General features: G+C 39.9%; 1 protein-coding gene across 1 annotated transcript in view; it reads right to left on the reverse strand.

Moving 5' to 3' along the window:
* SH3RF3 (SH3 domain containing ring finger 3) overlaps positions 1-15,921 on the reverse strand; it is a 307,356-nt gene that overhangs the window by 79,225 nt on the left and 212,210 nt on the right. Inside the window, exon 3 of the mRNA XM_060233755.1 lies at positions 15,477-15,572. Coding sequence (XP_060089738.1) covers positions 15,477-15,572 — 96 coding nt within the window. The remainder of the gene's footprint in view (positions 1-15,476; positions 15,573-15,921) is intronic.

Genomic DNA, 15,921 nt, shown 5'->3' on the forward strand with positions numbered 1-15,921 from the left:
TTCAATCGTTCTTTTTTCCTTCCCGCTGCATATCTTATTGCAATTCCCCGAAAAAAAGCTTTAAATGCATCCCAGATAATATGCATGCTGGTATCCTTGACTAAATTGTGTTGAAAGAATTCTTTGATTTCCTTCTTGGCTGTTTCCAAAAATTTATCCTCTTTCAGGATCTGCAGGTTAAGGGTCCAACGAGAATTTTTTGAAGTTCCTATCAAATTCACCTGTATAGGATTGTGATCAGCATAAGTTCTTGGTAAAATATCTACCTGCTGGAGCGACAACATTAAGTCAGCCGATATCCAACACATATCGATCCTTGACCAGGACCTATGTGCCGATGAATAAAAAGTATAATCTTTAGTTGAGGGGTTCTTTGTTCTCCACGCATCTAGTAGATTAAATTCATCTGCTAGTTTTAAAAAAGCTTTTGGCAAGATGTTCCGTATCTTTCTTTTTTTTTGTTCCTCAAATTTCTTATCCTTTTCCATGTCAAACACCGCATTATAATCGCCAATTATGCAACAGTTCTTCGGTTCCAATTCTATCAGTTTTCTATGCAGAGTTTGGTAGAATTTCTCTAAATTCTCATTAGGAGCGTAAATGTTCGCTAGTATCACTTTGTTACCATTAATGTCTATCTCTATTATCACTATTCTTCCCTTCTTATCCATATAAAGACATTTGGAGTGAATAGATCTGGATATATAAATGGCTACTCCCCTCTTTTTTTTTTCTGGATCAGATGAATGATAGAGAATTCCTAATTTGTCATTTTGAAGGTATTTTATATCTTTTTCTTGAATGTGCGTCTCCTGTAAACAAATTATTGAGGAGGAAGTCTTTTTCAGTTGCTGGAAGATTCTTCGTCTTTTTCGTGGGTCATTTAGACCGTTAACATTCACTGATGTTATTTGCAATCCAGGCTTAGATCTCATTTTGACAAATCTATACTATCAGGTATTAATTTCTGGACTTTTTTAGTTCTGTTCTTTGTCCTAGTTCTGTCTCTCTGCGACCTCTGCACAGTTCGTTCCTCTGGATTACTCTGGCAGTCTTCTTCTTCTTGTTCGTCCCCTGTTTCCGATTCTCGACTACTCAAATCCACAAATTGTTCCCAGAATTCTTCTAATTTTTCCATCGAGTTTATATTATATCTTCTGGATTGGTATGTAAAAAAAATCCCTTCCGGGATTAACCATCTGAATTGTATTGAGTGTCTAGTCAGCCATGATGACAATTTACGATATTTAACTCTACGCTGTCGAACTTCCCAGGGGACATCCTTCAACACTTTAATTTTGACATCTTTCCATTTGAACTCCTGCTCTTTAGCTTTCCTCTGAATTTTTTCGCATGTTGTAGGATGTACAAATTTAACTTGGACCTCTCTTGCCAAATTATGTCGCCGCGTGTAATTGGAGGAGACTCTTCTAGCCCACTCAATGTCTCTCCTTCCCCCCTCCAGGCATTCATCATCTTCAAAAGTCAGCACCTCCATAATCTTCTCTAATATATTTTCATTCTTTTCCTCTGGTATATCCTGGAAGCGTAATATGTGGGCCGCTTTCTCCACCTCTAGCCTTATTACCCTTTCCTCTAGTTGGGCCACTCTTGCTGCGTTATCTTGAACTTTGTTGGACATCTCTTTTTCTTTTTCCTCTATCTTGTCCACTTTAGCAGTCAAACTGTGAGTCTGCTGGGTATTCCCTAGCAATTGTTTTTGGAATTCTTCAACCTGTTTGTTAGTTTTTATTATCTGTCCCATTAAGTCTACTTTCATCACCTCTAACGCTTCCTGGTTTTGTTTAAAGCCAGCCATCACTATGTTTTGTAGCTTCTCAATGGCATCTTGATTTGTTGCCTCTGGCACTAGTTTCCCCCCTCCCCCCGGTGTGGGTGAGGGGGTACCTTGTCCCAATTTTTTAGGTCCCATCTCTATTTCCCATAAAACTACCTTTACCTCTCAGTTAAATATTAATGTTATTTTAACTTCCTGAACCCACTGTTCTCTATCCCCTTACTCAGAGGATTCCCTTAGTTAATTAGATTAATACAATCAATACAATTAGTTAGGTTAATACAACTAATTTGTTCAGTCCATATATAATCCAAGCAATTCAATTCAGTTCAGTTCAGTTCATTCAATTCAGTACATCAAATTACCTTAATTACAATTCATTAAATTTCCCAATTTCTATTTCATATATAATACAATTACCCTAGTACCAAAATATGCCACTATACAATAGAATTACTACTCCTGTTCCAGCAGCTGTACCATAAACCATAAACTTCTTCCCCAAGCACTGCAAAACCCTTTATACAAAAGTACAGCTCTCAATTCTCCTATATGATTGTCTCTTCTGTTATATATGTTCTATTATGTTATATATGTTCTATTATGTTCTTCTGTTATATATGTTCTATTATGCTCTTCCTTTCCAGTTAACTCTATTTATCTTTCTTCTGTTCTTCTTCCACCCTATAGTACTTTTTGTTTTAATTGTCTATGTTAAGGAGTTTATTCCAACTTATTTCAAACAGTTTCTTTGCAGTCAAAAACCCATCTTCAGTGGAGAGACAGCCGCAGGAAATCACTGCTAAGAACCGTCCCTCCACCCTTTATCCAGTATATATCTTCTAAATCTTATGCTCAGTCTCTTTTTAGTTCCGTTCCCCTGAAAACCAAGACAAGTCCTAGACGCTCTGACTTTCCACAATAGACGCCATTCCCTTCCCACCTCATGGTTTCGCTTTCAACAGCGTCAATGCCGCCATTAAAGCATCTTCACCACAACGCTTTCAAACAGTTCTTCTCTTCCTTCCTGTCTCTTACACTTTCTTTACCCTGCCGCCTCTAGTATTTTACAGTTTGTTTTCCATTTAAATTCCTCCGTCCATCTTTCTACAGATAGCTACTTACTCTGTCCATCAATCCATCCGACCGCGACTTTTTCTTCCAGAATACAGCTTCTGCCGCCGCCGCGCCTGCCCACCGTCCGTTTCTCTGCCCGGTCAACTCCGCTTCGTCTTCCCGTTTGGCCTTATTCTTGATGTTTGAAATTCCTTCTTCTTCCCTTCTGTTCTCTATTAACTCCCAATAGTCCAATTATATCATGATTTGGTCATTAAACAGATACATTTACCGTTCTTCCGTTTCTTCGCTCCACGCCGCTTCTCCGCTTCTCCACACTCTCTGCTTTCTACGTTCTGCGTCTCTCAATCCCAGTACTCGTTCCGCAACACAGTCACCAATTTCGATGGATACTTTTTGGAAATATGGTTTCAACTTACAAGTCCTTCTTGTTGATTCCTGCAGCGGATAAAAGATGTTGCCTCCGTCTGCTCCCTTGTCCGGTGGCCCGATTTGTCACCATGGTGTTGCTGGGCATCGGCTACAGGGACTCAATGGAGCTGGACGGAGAGCCTCCGCTACCCGTCCAATCTCCAAATGGCACCCCAAACTGTGATGCGTCTTCTGACGCTTCTTTAGGGGGTACTTCCAGTCGGGAAGCCCCCCCAAATGCCCCGCAAAACAAAGCTTTTCCCGGAGCTCGGGAAAATGCTCAGCGACACCGCGCCATTACACCAGAAGTCCGGTAATTGAGAGTTTTGATTAGACTGTAACCTGCTTCAGTGCGCATGCTCTACATAGCTGATTGATCAGATTACAGCTTATGGGAAGCTGTGCTTCAAACTTCTGGCAAGATGGTGGCTAGTGGCCAATGGGATTGCTGGAGGCTGCTGGAATATGTAGTTCAGCACGGGGAGAGTGTTTTTGAAACTTTGCTTTGGAGATTTTCTTAAGAAAAACACAGTCTTGAAAAGCTCCCATGAGGGACAGAAACCGATTCCTCACTAGCAGTTGCTCAGCCCCCAGGCTTCCGCTTTTCCCAACTCTAGTGATCAATTCCCCACTAGTCGCTATGCAGGTGCATTTTGACCTTCAGTACCCTCCAATTTCCCTCATGGCTTCTGGATTTTTAAAAAACAAGAGCAGGAAGCTGCAAGAGAAATTGGAGAGAGCTGTGGATCAGAATGTGCCTGCACAGTAACTGGTGGGGAATTGATTGCTTGAGTTGGGGAAAGCAGAAGTCTGGGAGCTGAGCAACTGCAAGTGAGGAATCAGTCAGAGAGAGAGAGATGTCTGTAAACTGTAAATAATAAACACACCAGTGGTGGTTGACGAACCAGTGGTGGTTGACGAACCAATGAGCTTATATTCCTACCTGATAAAAATGGGCAGGGGGGAAATGGACGGGAAGGTTCACACTTCACAAATGGACTGAGTTCACAACAGGGGAGTTCAGACACCCTAAAATGTGGGATGAAAGCATAAGGACTGGACTTTCACTGGTGCCTAATCCCTTCAATGGTGGGTCAGAACGGGGTGCCAACACTGAGGAATGGGAGATAGATGCCACTGTCTGATTGTGCACTTTAAATCCAGAAGGGAACAGCATTGACTTTGGATCAAACTGCTCATCTGATCGCAGCCTAATTCAACCTGCAGTTTGAAGGGAACCCTCCCAGCCAAAACACAGTATTTGTATCTGAGCTGGAGGCTTTTGCTACACTATTAGGTTACATCTGACAAACCAGCCAGGGAATGAATTTTTATCCATGGTGGTGTATCTGGTTCTCCATCTCCCATACTTTTATTCTCACCAAAATGATGTGAGCTAGGTTAGGCTGAGTGATAATCATTGGCCCAGTGAATTTGGATTTGAACTGAAGTCTCCTCATCCTTGATTTGGCATTTTACTATGCACATTTTCTCATGGAAAGAAATGCAAAAGAGTTATTTTGGACATTACAGTGGTTGGGCAGATTCCATTGCTAGTTAGAATTGTATGGCTGATCAGCTACCGCATGCCAAGAGGAGATTATATCACCTATTATCAGATTTTCTGCAAATTCATTCTTCTCCTCTGAACTGCTGAAGTGGGAGCTTGCAAGAGAGGAGGGCTATTTGTGAGTAGGATTTATCTAGTAAAGTCACTGAAAGCATAAGGGACTTATACATCTTACTCACTTAACACTGCACATGATAGTCAAAGCTGCTGTCACTATGCAGGTATTAGAATACCATACTATAGTGATCTCTTATTATTTTGTGATTGGTGGTTCCAAAGAATACAAGCACCAACCAATACAAGTCTAGGCAGTTGCAAGATTTCTTTTTGCTTCACACAGGGTGGAGAAATGCCTTGAAAAAAATTGGACCTTGCAGAAAGACAATGCTTGTATGCATTTACTTTCCTGCCATTTCCCCAAACAGGAAAATTCCTTCAGTTATCTTCTATAACATAACAGAAGTTAACATGCTTTTCCTTTCTCCCTGTTTTTAGACTCTTTTGCTAGCAAAAAACCTCACAATACAGGCAAGGAAAAGTCTTGAAAAATATCCTCCTTCCCTGCTACTCTAATACGAAGAAATAAAACCCTAGAATTGATTGTTTTCAAAAAATAAAATTAAAGTGCTACAGAAGGCAAAGGTCTCACAATCATGATGACATTAAGCAGTGACAAAATGAGTTACAATGGATAGTAGACTATATACCTTCAGTTCTCTGAATGATTTTTTTTTTTTTTTTTTTAAAGTTTTAAAGTTTTATTACTAAAAATCAACTACAAACGTAACAAAATGCTAACACACTAATAACGTGAAACATATAACATAAAAAACAACACAATACACAACACAATATACATACTACTCCCTACCACATCATCCCCTACCAACTACCAACCACCCACACTGGAGAGGGATAGGGGGGTTAAACATAAAAGCATTACACAGTTCAATGCTTCATCTATACATTATCCTGATATACTCTGTTTTTATATGTCTTATATCATATAACATATGTCATATATCATATATCAAAACCTATCATATATCATAACCTCTGTTTTTAACCCAGTCATATACAGGGTCCCATTCCTCCCGACATTTCTGCACATTACCACCTCTTAATCGGGTGGTCATCAAATCTGCTTCCGCCGTTTCAAAAAGTTTAGATATAAATTCTTCTCTGTTAGGAGTTCTGTCCTCCTTCCAGTACTTAGCATATAAGATTCTGGCAATTGTAACTATGTACAACACTAATTTCAACTTGGTCGCTGGTAAATTTTGTCTGCAAATGTTTATGAGATACAGTTCCGGAACATGCTTTACTTGTATTTTCAGAATTTTTTGAATCCAGATATTGACTTGTGTCCAATATTTCCTGGCCTTTTTACAATGCCACCATATATGGAACAGAGAACCTTTGACTTCGGTACATTTCCAACATTTATTGGAGTAAGAGGGATATATTTTTGCCAATCTGTCTGGAGTGAGATACCATCTATAAACCATTTTATACACATTTTCTTTGAGGTCTGCTGGTTTTATTAACTTCATATTCTGCTTCCATAGCTTCTCCCACTCTTCCAGATCTATATTGTAACCAAAGTCTTTCAACCATCTAATCCAGGCTTCTTTCACCACTTCATCCTGCATCTTGGCTTGGAGCAGCCATTCATATACCTTGGCAATTAATTTTTGTTTAGACTCCAAAATCAAATCTAGATCAGAGTCGGAATTCCCAAAACCTATTTCTTTATCTTTTCGAAATCTCGATCTCACTTGACATTGTAGCCACCAAGATAGCTTTAAAACTTCTTCTTCAATCAGTTCATTGTGGTCATTTAACAGATAAGCATAGTCCTGTTGATTTTCCCAATTATATAATTTAGGATGCGACGAAGCCTCTATCGGGGAAATCCATTTTGGCGTCTGTTTATACAGTACTTTTATTTCGCTCCAGACCGCATACAAAGCTCTTCTTATTTCATGTCTGAGAAACCGCCCGGTTTTAGTAGGAGTTTTATACCACATATAACTATGCCAACCTTCTCCCAGACCATCGCCCTCTATGGACAGTAGCCTTTTATTGTCCAATTTACACCAAGTTCTCAGCCACGCAATGCAGCACGCTTTATAGTATAATTTCCAGTCTGGGAGAGCAAATCCTCCTCTTAGCTTAGTGTCTTGCATGACTTTCATTTTTATTCTGGCCTTCTTACCCTGCCAAATAAACATTCTAGTCAACTCGTTAAGTTGTTGGAAGAAGGATTTGGGTAATGCAATTGGAATCGTTTGAAATAAAAATAAAATTCTCGGAAGTATATTCATTTTAATTGTAGCGACTCGACCAAGAAGTGAAATCTGTAGATCTTTCCATTTCATTAGATCCCTACGGATCTCTTTCAAAATTTTTTCGTAATTATCCCTATATAGATTCTTTAAATTATTAGTCAGGAATATTCCTAAATATTTAACCTTTTTTTCATTCTTAAATCCTGAGAGCTGCTCCAATCTTTCAATTTGATCCTTTTCCATATTTTTCAATAGAATCTTAGTTTTAGTGGCATTCAATTTAAATCCAGATACTTCTCCAAACTCATTCAGTCTTTGTTTAAGGCGCTCTATCGATGACATAGGTTGTTCTAGTATAAATACCAAATCATCTGCAAATGCCAACGTCTTTAATTCTGTATTATTTATTCTAATTCCTTGAATTTGGGAATCTTCTCTTATCTTCTTAATCAGCGGCTCCAAAGTCAATATAAAAAGTAGTGGAGATAGAGGGCACCCTTGTCTTGTACCTTGTTCTATTTCTATTGAATCCGTCGTTACTCCATTAAAATTAGCTTTGGCTGTCTGTTTCGTGTAAATTGCTTCGACCATTGAGCAATATCTTTCTCCACATCCAACTCCTGCCAATGTCTCTTTAATGAAGTTCCAGTTGACATTGTCAAAAGCCTTTTCCGCGTCTATCAAAATCGCCGCGAATTCTTTATCTGAATGTTCCCTATAATATTCAATTGCATTCAGAAACAGTCTCACGTTTTGGTTCATTAAACGTTCCGGGACAAAACCTGTTTGATCTTCATGAACTAGACTTCTGATAACTTTCTTCAATCTATTTGCTAATATTGTTGCGTAGATCTTATAATCACTATTCAATAGAGAGATTGGTCTATAATTTTTAATTTCTGCTGGGTCAGAATCTTCTTTGTGTATGAGAGATATTAAGGCCTCTTTCCACGATTCCGGAATCTCCCCCGTGTTGTAAACATTTTCCAATACTCTCTTAAAGGGCAGCAGCAACTCATCTTCGAAAACTTTGAAGAATTCAATCGGCAGTCCGTCTGTACCCGGCGTCTTGTTACTTTTTTGAGTTTTAATAGCTTCAACTACTTCCTGCATTGAAATTGGGCTCTCTAAACTTACTTGTTGTTCCTTTGTTAATTGCTTCAGTTCCACTTCTTTTACATAAGTCTCTTGTTTTTGCTGATCAATCTTCTGTTTCTTATACAAATTCCGATAGAAATTTTGAATAATTAATTTCATTTGAGAATTTTGGAAAGTTCTCTGAATGATTTTGACTGCACATTCCTCTGAAGATTTGCTCTGCAATAATTCACTTAATCCTGACACACTGACCGAATATGAACGAAACAGCTATGAGAAGGCCGCAGTGTATCATCTAATCCGATAAACTGTCTGCATCTAACATTACAAGAAGAAAACATCACCAGCCATTAAGCTTCCATAAGCAGTCAATGTTTCAACAACAGTTACTAAATCCTTGTTGTAAAATTATAGCTCTTGTCAGCTGAGAAATTTATATTCGTGGGGCTTTAGTTAATATTGGCTGAAGGTAATAATCAGACAGCCAGCAAGCTGATTTGTTTTCTGTCAAGCATTCTGTTAGGGAATCTGACATAGGGAGGGGCTTGTTTCTAAGGAACATGGTATTACACCTTGGTACATAAGGGTTCCAATTTGTTTTTGATACAGCAAGCGCAAACCAGAAGTAGAGCTGGCAAACTCACTATTGTCCTCAAGTGTTGAGGCTCAGACAGGCCTGTTAGCTAAAGGCTGCTCAGGTTTGCAGTTTTAAAGCACGAAAAAGTTACCTCAGAATAAACTGAAAAGCCATGGTGTAATCTGAGAGGAAAAAGCACTTATTAACATCAGTAGTCTGAGATTTCATAAGGACATTGGTGAGCACTTTTATCTCTTTCTGAATATACATCAAAACCTAAAAGCAAGGAGACAGAAGTCACATAAAAGCTTAGATCCTCTGGAATATTTCTGCAGGGGGAAGGATATGTGCTCATGGAGAACAATGTTCTCACCTTTTTCTTTCTGTAGCAGCCTGAAACACACCCCAAAACACTGCTCCTGGGGGTGTCCTATCCCCAAGGAAGGAGATTTCAGGGGGGAGGCATCATTTCAAGCAGCCACAGGAGGGAAGAGGTGAGAAAGTTCTGTAATGTGACCACATACCCTTCTACTTGCATAAGAAATCCAGGGGGTTGAAGCCAAAGTAATTTAAGTTACCCAAAGTGCATACAGATATCTTGGCTCCTTTGGTGGACAGCTAATGACCAAAAAGCAAAATGGTAAAGAAAGAGAGAAAAAAATAACCTGACATCAGACAAAGATTGAAATAGGCAAATAAATGATCAATCTACATCCTTTGTTGGTAATATGAAATAGGAAGATCCCTACCCCTTAATTCATTATTGTATAACAGCGGGTGTAGTATAACCAGGAGATCCAAAAGGCAGCCTGAAATTCTAGCTCTTTTTGTGGAAAGGTTTATTTTTTTTGGGGGGGGGGGGAGAACTGTGATTGGTCCAAGATAACCCAGATGGCTCCAAGTGGGGGAGTGGGAAATTGAACCTGGTTCTCCAGATTCCAGAGTCCACTGCTCTTAACCAAACTGTCCCTACTACATAAAAAGTGGTGCACTGACCTGGATAGCCCAGGCTAGCTGTATCTCGTCAGATCTCAGAAGCTAAGCAGGGTCAGTCTTGGCTACTATTTGGAAGGGCAACCTTCAAGGAGTAATAGGGGCATGATGAAGAGGCAGGAAACGGCAAACTACCTGAAATGTCTCTTGCCTTAAAAACAAGTCTACCTCATCACCTAGTGATGCATAATGCTATAAGAGAACTTCTGGCTGCCAGACAATCTTAGCATCTCCTGGATACACTACAATGCCATACAATGATGACAAAAATGAACATGAAGATGATAGTTGCGTGCAGGTGAAACATCATCCTAAGACATGGTAGCATTAGAAAACATTGTATAACTATAAAGGCACTCCATGATGTACATTAAACTTGATAAAGGCTAATTTTTCATATTAATGTAGTGAGTGAGGGGGATGGAAGATTTGGGGTTTGGAGAATTTGTGGTTCAGTATGTCTTCCCACAGGCAAGAGAAAAATGCAAGTACAACCTAGCCCTCTGACTGGCCAAGTATGTTTTCCTTTTCTTTTTAGGATGGCAATGTGACCGGGTTAAATGTTGTAGGATTATATTTCAATTGTCTTAATAGATGATGCTATGTTCAATTGTTCTTTGCATTCACCTGTTCAGTCATGTTTTCCCATTGAACTGTTATTAATTATCATGTATGCTATTACATGCTTTTAATTAAAAGCTGACTCCTTCTCTTACTCGTAGGGGTAATCAGATCCAGTAACACAATTATTAGTGCGCTTGAGTCATTCTTCTAATAGGCTGCCACTAAAATAAAGCTGTTCTTTCCGCTGGCAATTTTACTAGCATCTTTCATCAGTCATACTCACTGATCACAGTCCTCTGTACCATCCAGGTATCAGGGTCCTACAAGCATCTATACAGCAAATGCCAGTGCAGCAGTCAAAGAAAGCCCTGAAGGTGTCAAGCAGAAGGCCCTTGAGGAAATATGTGTTACATGCATTGGAGCATGAACCGCTGAGCAGGAATCCAGAGTATGTAAGAGGCTGATGTCAATACACAAGTGAGCAGAGAGTATCAGTGTAAGCAATTTACCTAAGAAATAGCATGTTTCTCTTAAAGGAGTGCTAATGACTGATGAGTAATTTGTGTGTAATGGGCTGAGGTGAGTCTCTCCATAAAATCCTGAATGTGGCAAACTATTATTTTTTAATTTATTTTATTTTACTTGTACCCTGCCTTTTCCCACAAATGGGGCTCAGGGTGGCTTACAACATAAAACCATCAACAGTAACCCCCCCCCAATAAAACAGTAGCTGACACATATCAAACAAAGGTAATCACCAGAAAAATCCCATGTCTGAATAAAATCTAAAACCAGCAGGGCACAGGAAAGGGAAAACCTACAGAGGAAGCCGTGACAATAAACCTACAACAGAAGCTGAAAAGCTCAAGGCTACAATTACTAAACCAACAAATGTATTTATAAATAATTATAAGTGCGTTTGTTCTGTTTCTTCAAAAATACAATTACAAATGAATGTACAACTTCATAGTATCAAAAGATACAAAAATCTCAACACATACAATGACTGTTGACTCGAAGGAATTGATTCCACACACTGCTGAGATGAATAGCTCCTTATAGGGGGGTGGGATTCTCAATGCACATAAATTTCACAAATTCCCCAGTCTGGAGTATAATCTCTTGTTAAAAGACACATCTTCTCAATCACCCCTGTGGGAGAGTATAGGTGTCCCCAAAGTGACAACGGGTCACTAGCTGAGATCAGTCATTTCACGTGTTGCTTTGTCAGGTGGTGGGACAAAAACCAGTGATGCAATCACCATCCATACAAAAGACTTAATTACAAAATGTCACAACTTAGGCTGGGTTCTCAAGATGCCTGCACCTTGAGAAGCCATCTTAAATTGTGACTCATAAGTTATGCATGGATTCAGAAAGTATACAGAGAGAACACACAGGTGCATCTGACTGGCCACTGTGTGAAACAGTGCAGGATTAGATCGGTAATCGGTCTGATCCAGCACAGCTTCTCTTATGCATGTGGTAATAACCTAATAGTGGATGAGAATATCTAGACCAGGGGTGACCAAACTATGGCTCGGGAGCCACAAGTGACTCTTTCACACACATTGTGTGGCTCTCAATGCCACCACTGCTCTGGCTGGCCAGCTTGGAGAAGGAATTTGTCTCTTTAAATCACGTCTCCAAGCCAAGCCAGATGACAGCTTGGAGAATGCACTGAAAGTTACAGTTGCTTTCTTTCTACTTCTACCTCCCCCCTCTATTTTCCTTCCTTCCTTCCTATCATGCAGTTCTCAAACATCTGATGTTCCTGTCTTGCGACTCTCAAACATCTGATGTTTATTCTATGTGGCTCTTACACTGAGCAAGTTTGGCCACCGCTGCTCTACACTCAAACATACTTTTAAAAATCAGTGTGAAATGAAATTTTAAAGTGATTTTAAAAAACAAACAAGCAAAACACAATCCTTAAATATAACGTCAATGCTCTGGGGAAAATGCTATTTAAAAACCCTGAAATGTGAGGCATGAAACTGAAATATTTGTTCTGTTCTGAACAATAGTAGAACGCATAGCTGTTGTAAATCTAAAAGTTCATCTAATCCAACTCCATACTGAATATCCTTGGTTAAAGCCACCATTATCAGGTGTTCTCTTGGACAAGCTGTGGAATTTTCATAATCAGGGCTCTGAGCCACAGTAGTAACTGTAAGCCAAAATTACCCAGTTTGAATGAACTGCAGTAGAGAGCTCCCACATCAAGATTAGATTAGATAATTTTATTTATATCCCGCCCTCCCCGCCGGGGCAGGCTCAGGGCGGCTAACAGTAACAGTAACATTCCATTGTATAAAAACAAGGTTACATTCAACATTAAAATTCTAATAGATTTAAAATTAATTACAGTTATAAAAGTGCTAATGCTATTGCTATTTGTTCTTTATTATGATGGCGGTATCATTAGTACTTAATTTTCTACATCATCGAAAGCCAGTCGGAAGAGGAAAGTCTTGCAGGCCCTGCGGAATTGTTCAAGATCCCGCAGGGCCCGCATTTCCTCTGGAAGTTGGTTCCATAAGCTCGGGGCCACAGAGGAGAAGGCCCGATTGCGGGTGCATTGCAACTTCACCTCTCTTATGCTCTTATGCTCAAGAGCATAAATCCATCTCTTCATTCTAATACTTGTTGTAGATAACTTCTCCACTCCATTAGAATCATAATATACATTCTGGTTCCCAATGGACATCTTTGTTTGAACCACAGAAAGCACTTTTGTCATGTTTTTTATAGTCAACTGTTCATATTAGGTATATGTCTTGTTCTTTTTGTGTTTTTAATGGGCATATTAGAGTATTGCTGAACTTGTGTCCATTCACCATGTCAGAACAATGAACCACCCCAGGGCTAAGTAGGATTCTGATCTCACAATAGGTGTTAATTTTCTGCTCCTAAGTATTTTTGACCCTGTTTTAATTAACCTGATTACATTTTGCATTACCCTGTTGCATCACGATGGCCATGTTGGCTGGGGCTGATGGGAGTTGTAGGCAAAAAACATCTGGAGAGCTACCGTTGGCCACCCCTGCATCACAGGACTCAAATCTAGCTGTTCTGCTGTGGACCAGCTAGAGTTGCCTGGTCTGTGTTAGAAAATACCTGGAGATCAATCCTAGGACCAACACAGCTATCCACCTGGATATATCAGGAAAGTAGCTCGAATCTACCTATGAAGATTTTAGTGTAATGGCAAACAGAATGGGTAGTGGAAGCTAAACCCCAGCAGCCCTGGCAGCATCTCAGGATTCGCCTGGTGGCCATGGAGGTCTGGGAGGTGATGATGTTCCTAAGCCATGCATGTTGTCTCTTCTCACACCACTGGTTCCAGCACTGCTGCCAGCAGTGTTCCCTCTAAGCTGAGTTAGGGTGAGCTAGCTCACAGATATTTAGCCTCCAGCTCACACTTTTTTGTCTTAGCTCAGGAAGGATGACCCCAGAGCACACTAATTTATGCAGTAGCTCACAACTTTAATGCCAGTAGCTCACAATTTTAATGCCAGTCGCTCACAAAGTAGAATTTTTGCTCACAAGACTGCAGTTTAGAGGGAACTGGCTGCCAGTGCCTTAGCTGCCTGGGCACAGGTCTGAATGCCAAGCAGAATGGTGCAATGTGAGGCTGCTTGGCACATGTGCCAGAGATGGTCAGGGGTGTCAAACTCATTTGGTATAAGGACCTGAATTGACATAAATGAGACCTTGTTGGACCAAGCCATGCCAGGCCAGGCCATGTGTGTACCTATTTAAGATTAGGTAGCAGAGATATAAACTTTATAAAGGACACAAACAATTTTTTTTTAAAAAAAAAACTTAAATAAAACATGCTTAAAAACAGGGCTTTTTTGTAGAAAAAGCCCAGCAGGAACTTATTTGCATATTAGGCCACACCCCCTGATGTCACCCTTATTTCACATAGGGGTTTTTTTGTAGAAAAGCCTGGGAGAAACTTATTTGCATATTAGGCCACACCCCTGACACCAAGCCAGCCGGAACTTTGTTCGTGTGCGTTCTTGCTCAAAAAAAGCCCTGCTTAAAATATTAGTGCTAATTGGTTTTAAAGGCGCTTTCTTTGTATCTCTCCCATGGGATCTAAGGAAATGGACAAAGGAAGCTGTGTCTCTTTCCTTCCTCCCCAGGGGGCCAGGAGGGGGAAGAGCCTCAGTCAATAAAAGGAAGAGAGGCTTGGCTCAGTAGCTCTGCTGTATGATTGAGAGAGCCTGGCAAAGCAAGCTCTGCCTCCCCTCTTCCTTCCCAAGAGAGGAAGTCAATAGAGAAAATAGAGATTTTGCTCTGTAGCTTCTGTGCAATTGAGCAAGCCTTGCAAACCAAGCTGTTATGCAGAAGGAAACAAGAGGGAGAAGGAAGCAGATGACAGCCAGTTGCTCAAGGGTCTGATAGGAGCCCTCCAAGGGCCTGATTTGGCCCCCAGGCTGCATGTTTGACACCCCTGGTCTACCACTATATTCTCTGCACACTGCTTTTTGTTTCTGGCCAAACTCTCCCTTTTGGCATGTTAGTTGGTTTTCTTTACAAGTGCAATTGACCACATTTTCCACTTGTTTCTTAATATGTAGGCAAAGACTGACTGTGGATTTTATAATACAGAATTATAGGTGTGCTTCGAGTAGTATGGGGCTGGGTACCACAGGAAGTACCATGAGGTTAAGAGAGGGATTATAAACTACAACAGAAAGACTCATGGAAATGGAACAAAGTAAAGAGAGTGTACACTTTCTAGACAAAATGCATTTCTATTCTATAGTGACTGCGAAGCAAATTTTGGGTTGAAGTTTTTGTTGTGATGATTGTCTCTCATATTCAGCATGCTGAAATTAAGCCATATACTCTGGAGTAAAAAGTCTTTGACAGTTTTCAACAGCATATTGGCTGCACTGATTTAAACTAGATTGAATGAGACATCTTTTCCCATTGGATCCTTTATATCAGAAAACTGTGACAATCCTATTCATTGCAATTTTTTCCCCTCCAAAAGAGATGATAAGACTGTGAAAAACCTGTTTTGGAAGGCAAAGCTTTGCTTTGTCTCTAAATCAACAAGCACCAGGCAAAAAAACTTACCTCCACATACAGAATAGGGAATATTCCAATCTTATCTCCCAGCATTCCTTCTGCCCAGTTATCGTCTACTCTCCTGATGACTGTCAGTATTTCATCCTAAAATGACAAAGGTGGCAATATGATACACAAAATACTGACTTTCTTTTTTTCCTTTGGGGAAATGTGCTGATTTTTTTCATATGCATCACATTAACTTCTCACTCTAGTAAAGTCCACATTCCAGGTTGCAACCACATCTTTCAAATGAGGAAAACTCTCCTTTTCCAATTACTAATATAATGGGAAGACAACACACAATCCAGAGGTATTAAAACCACTTGCAAGATACGAAGAGCAACAAGCATTCCTATGGGTTTATGCAAAAAAAATATCTTTGACATGTTTACAGATTCTTTTAGCTTGATAGAAAACGCCCCCCCCCCCCTATCTTATGAAACACTGGCAA

This window comes from Heteronotia binoei, chromosome 3, assembly GCF_032191835.1.
Source record: "Heteronotia binoei isolate CCM8104 ecotype False Entrance Well chromosome 3, APGP_CSIRO_Hbin_v1, whole genome shotgun sequence".
Classification (NCBI taxonomy): Eukaryota; Metazoa; Chordata; class Lepidosauria; order Squamata; family Gekkonidae; genus Heteronotia; species Heteronotia binoei.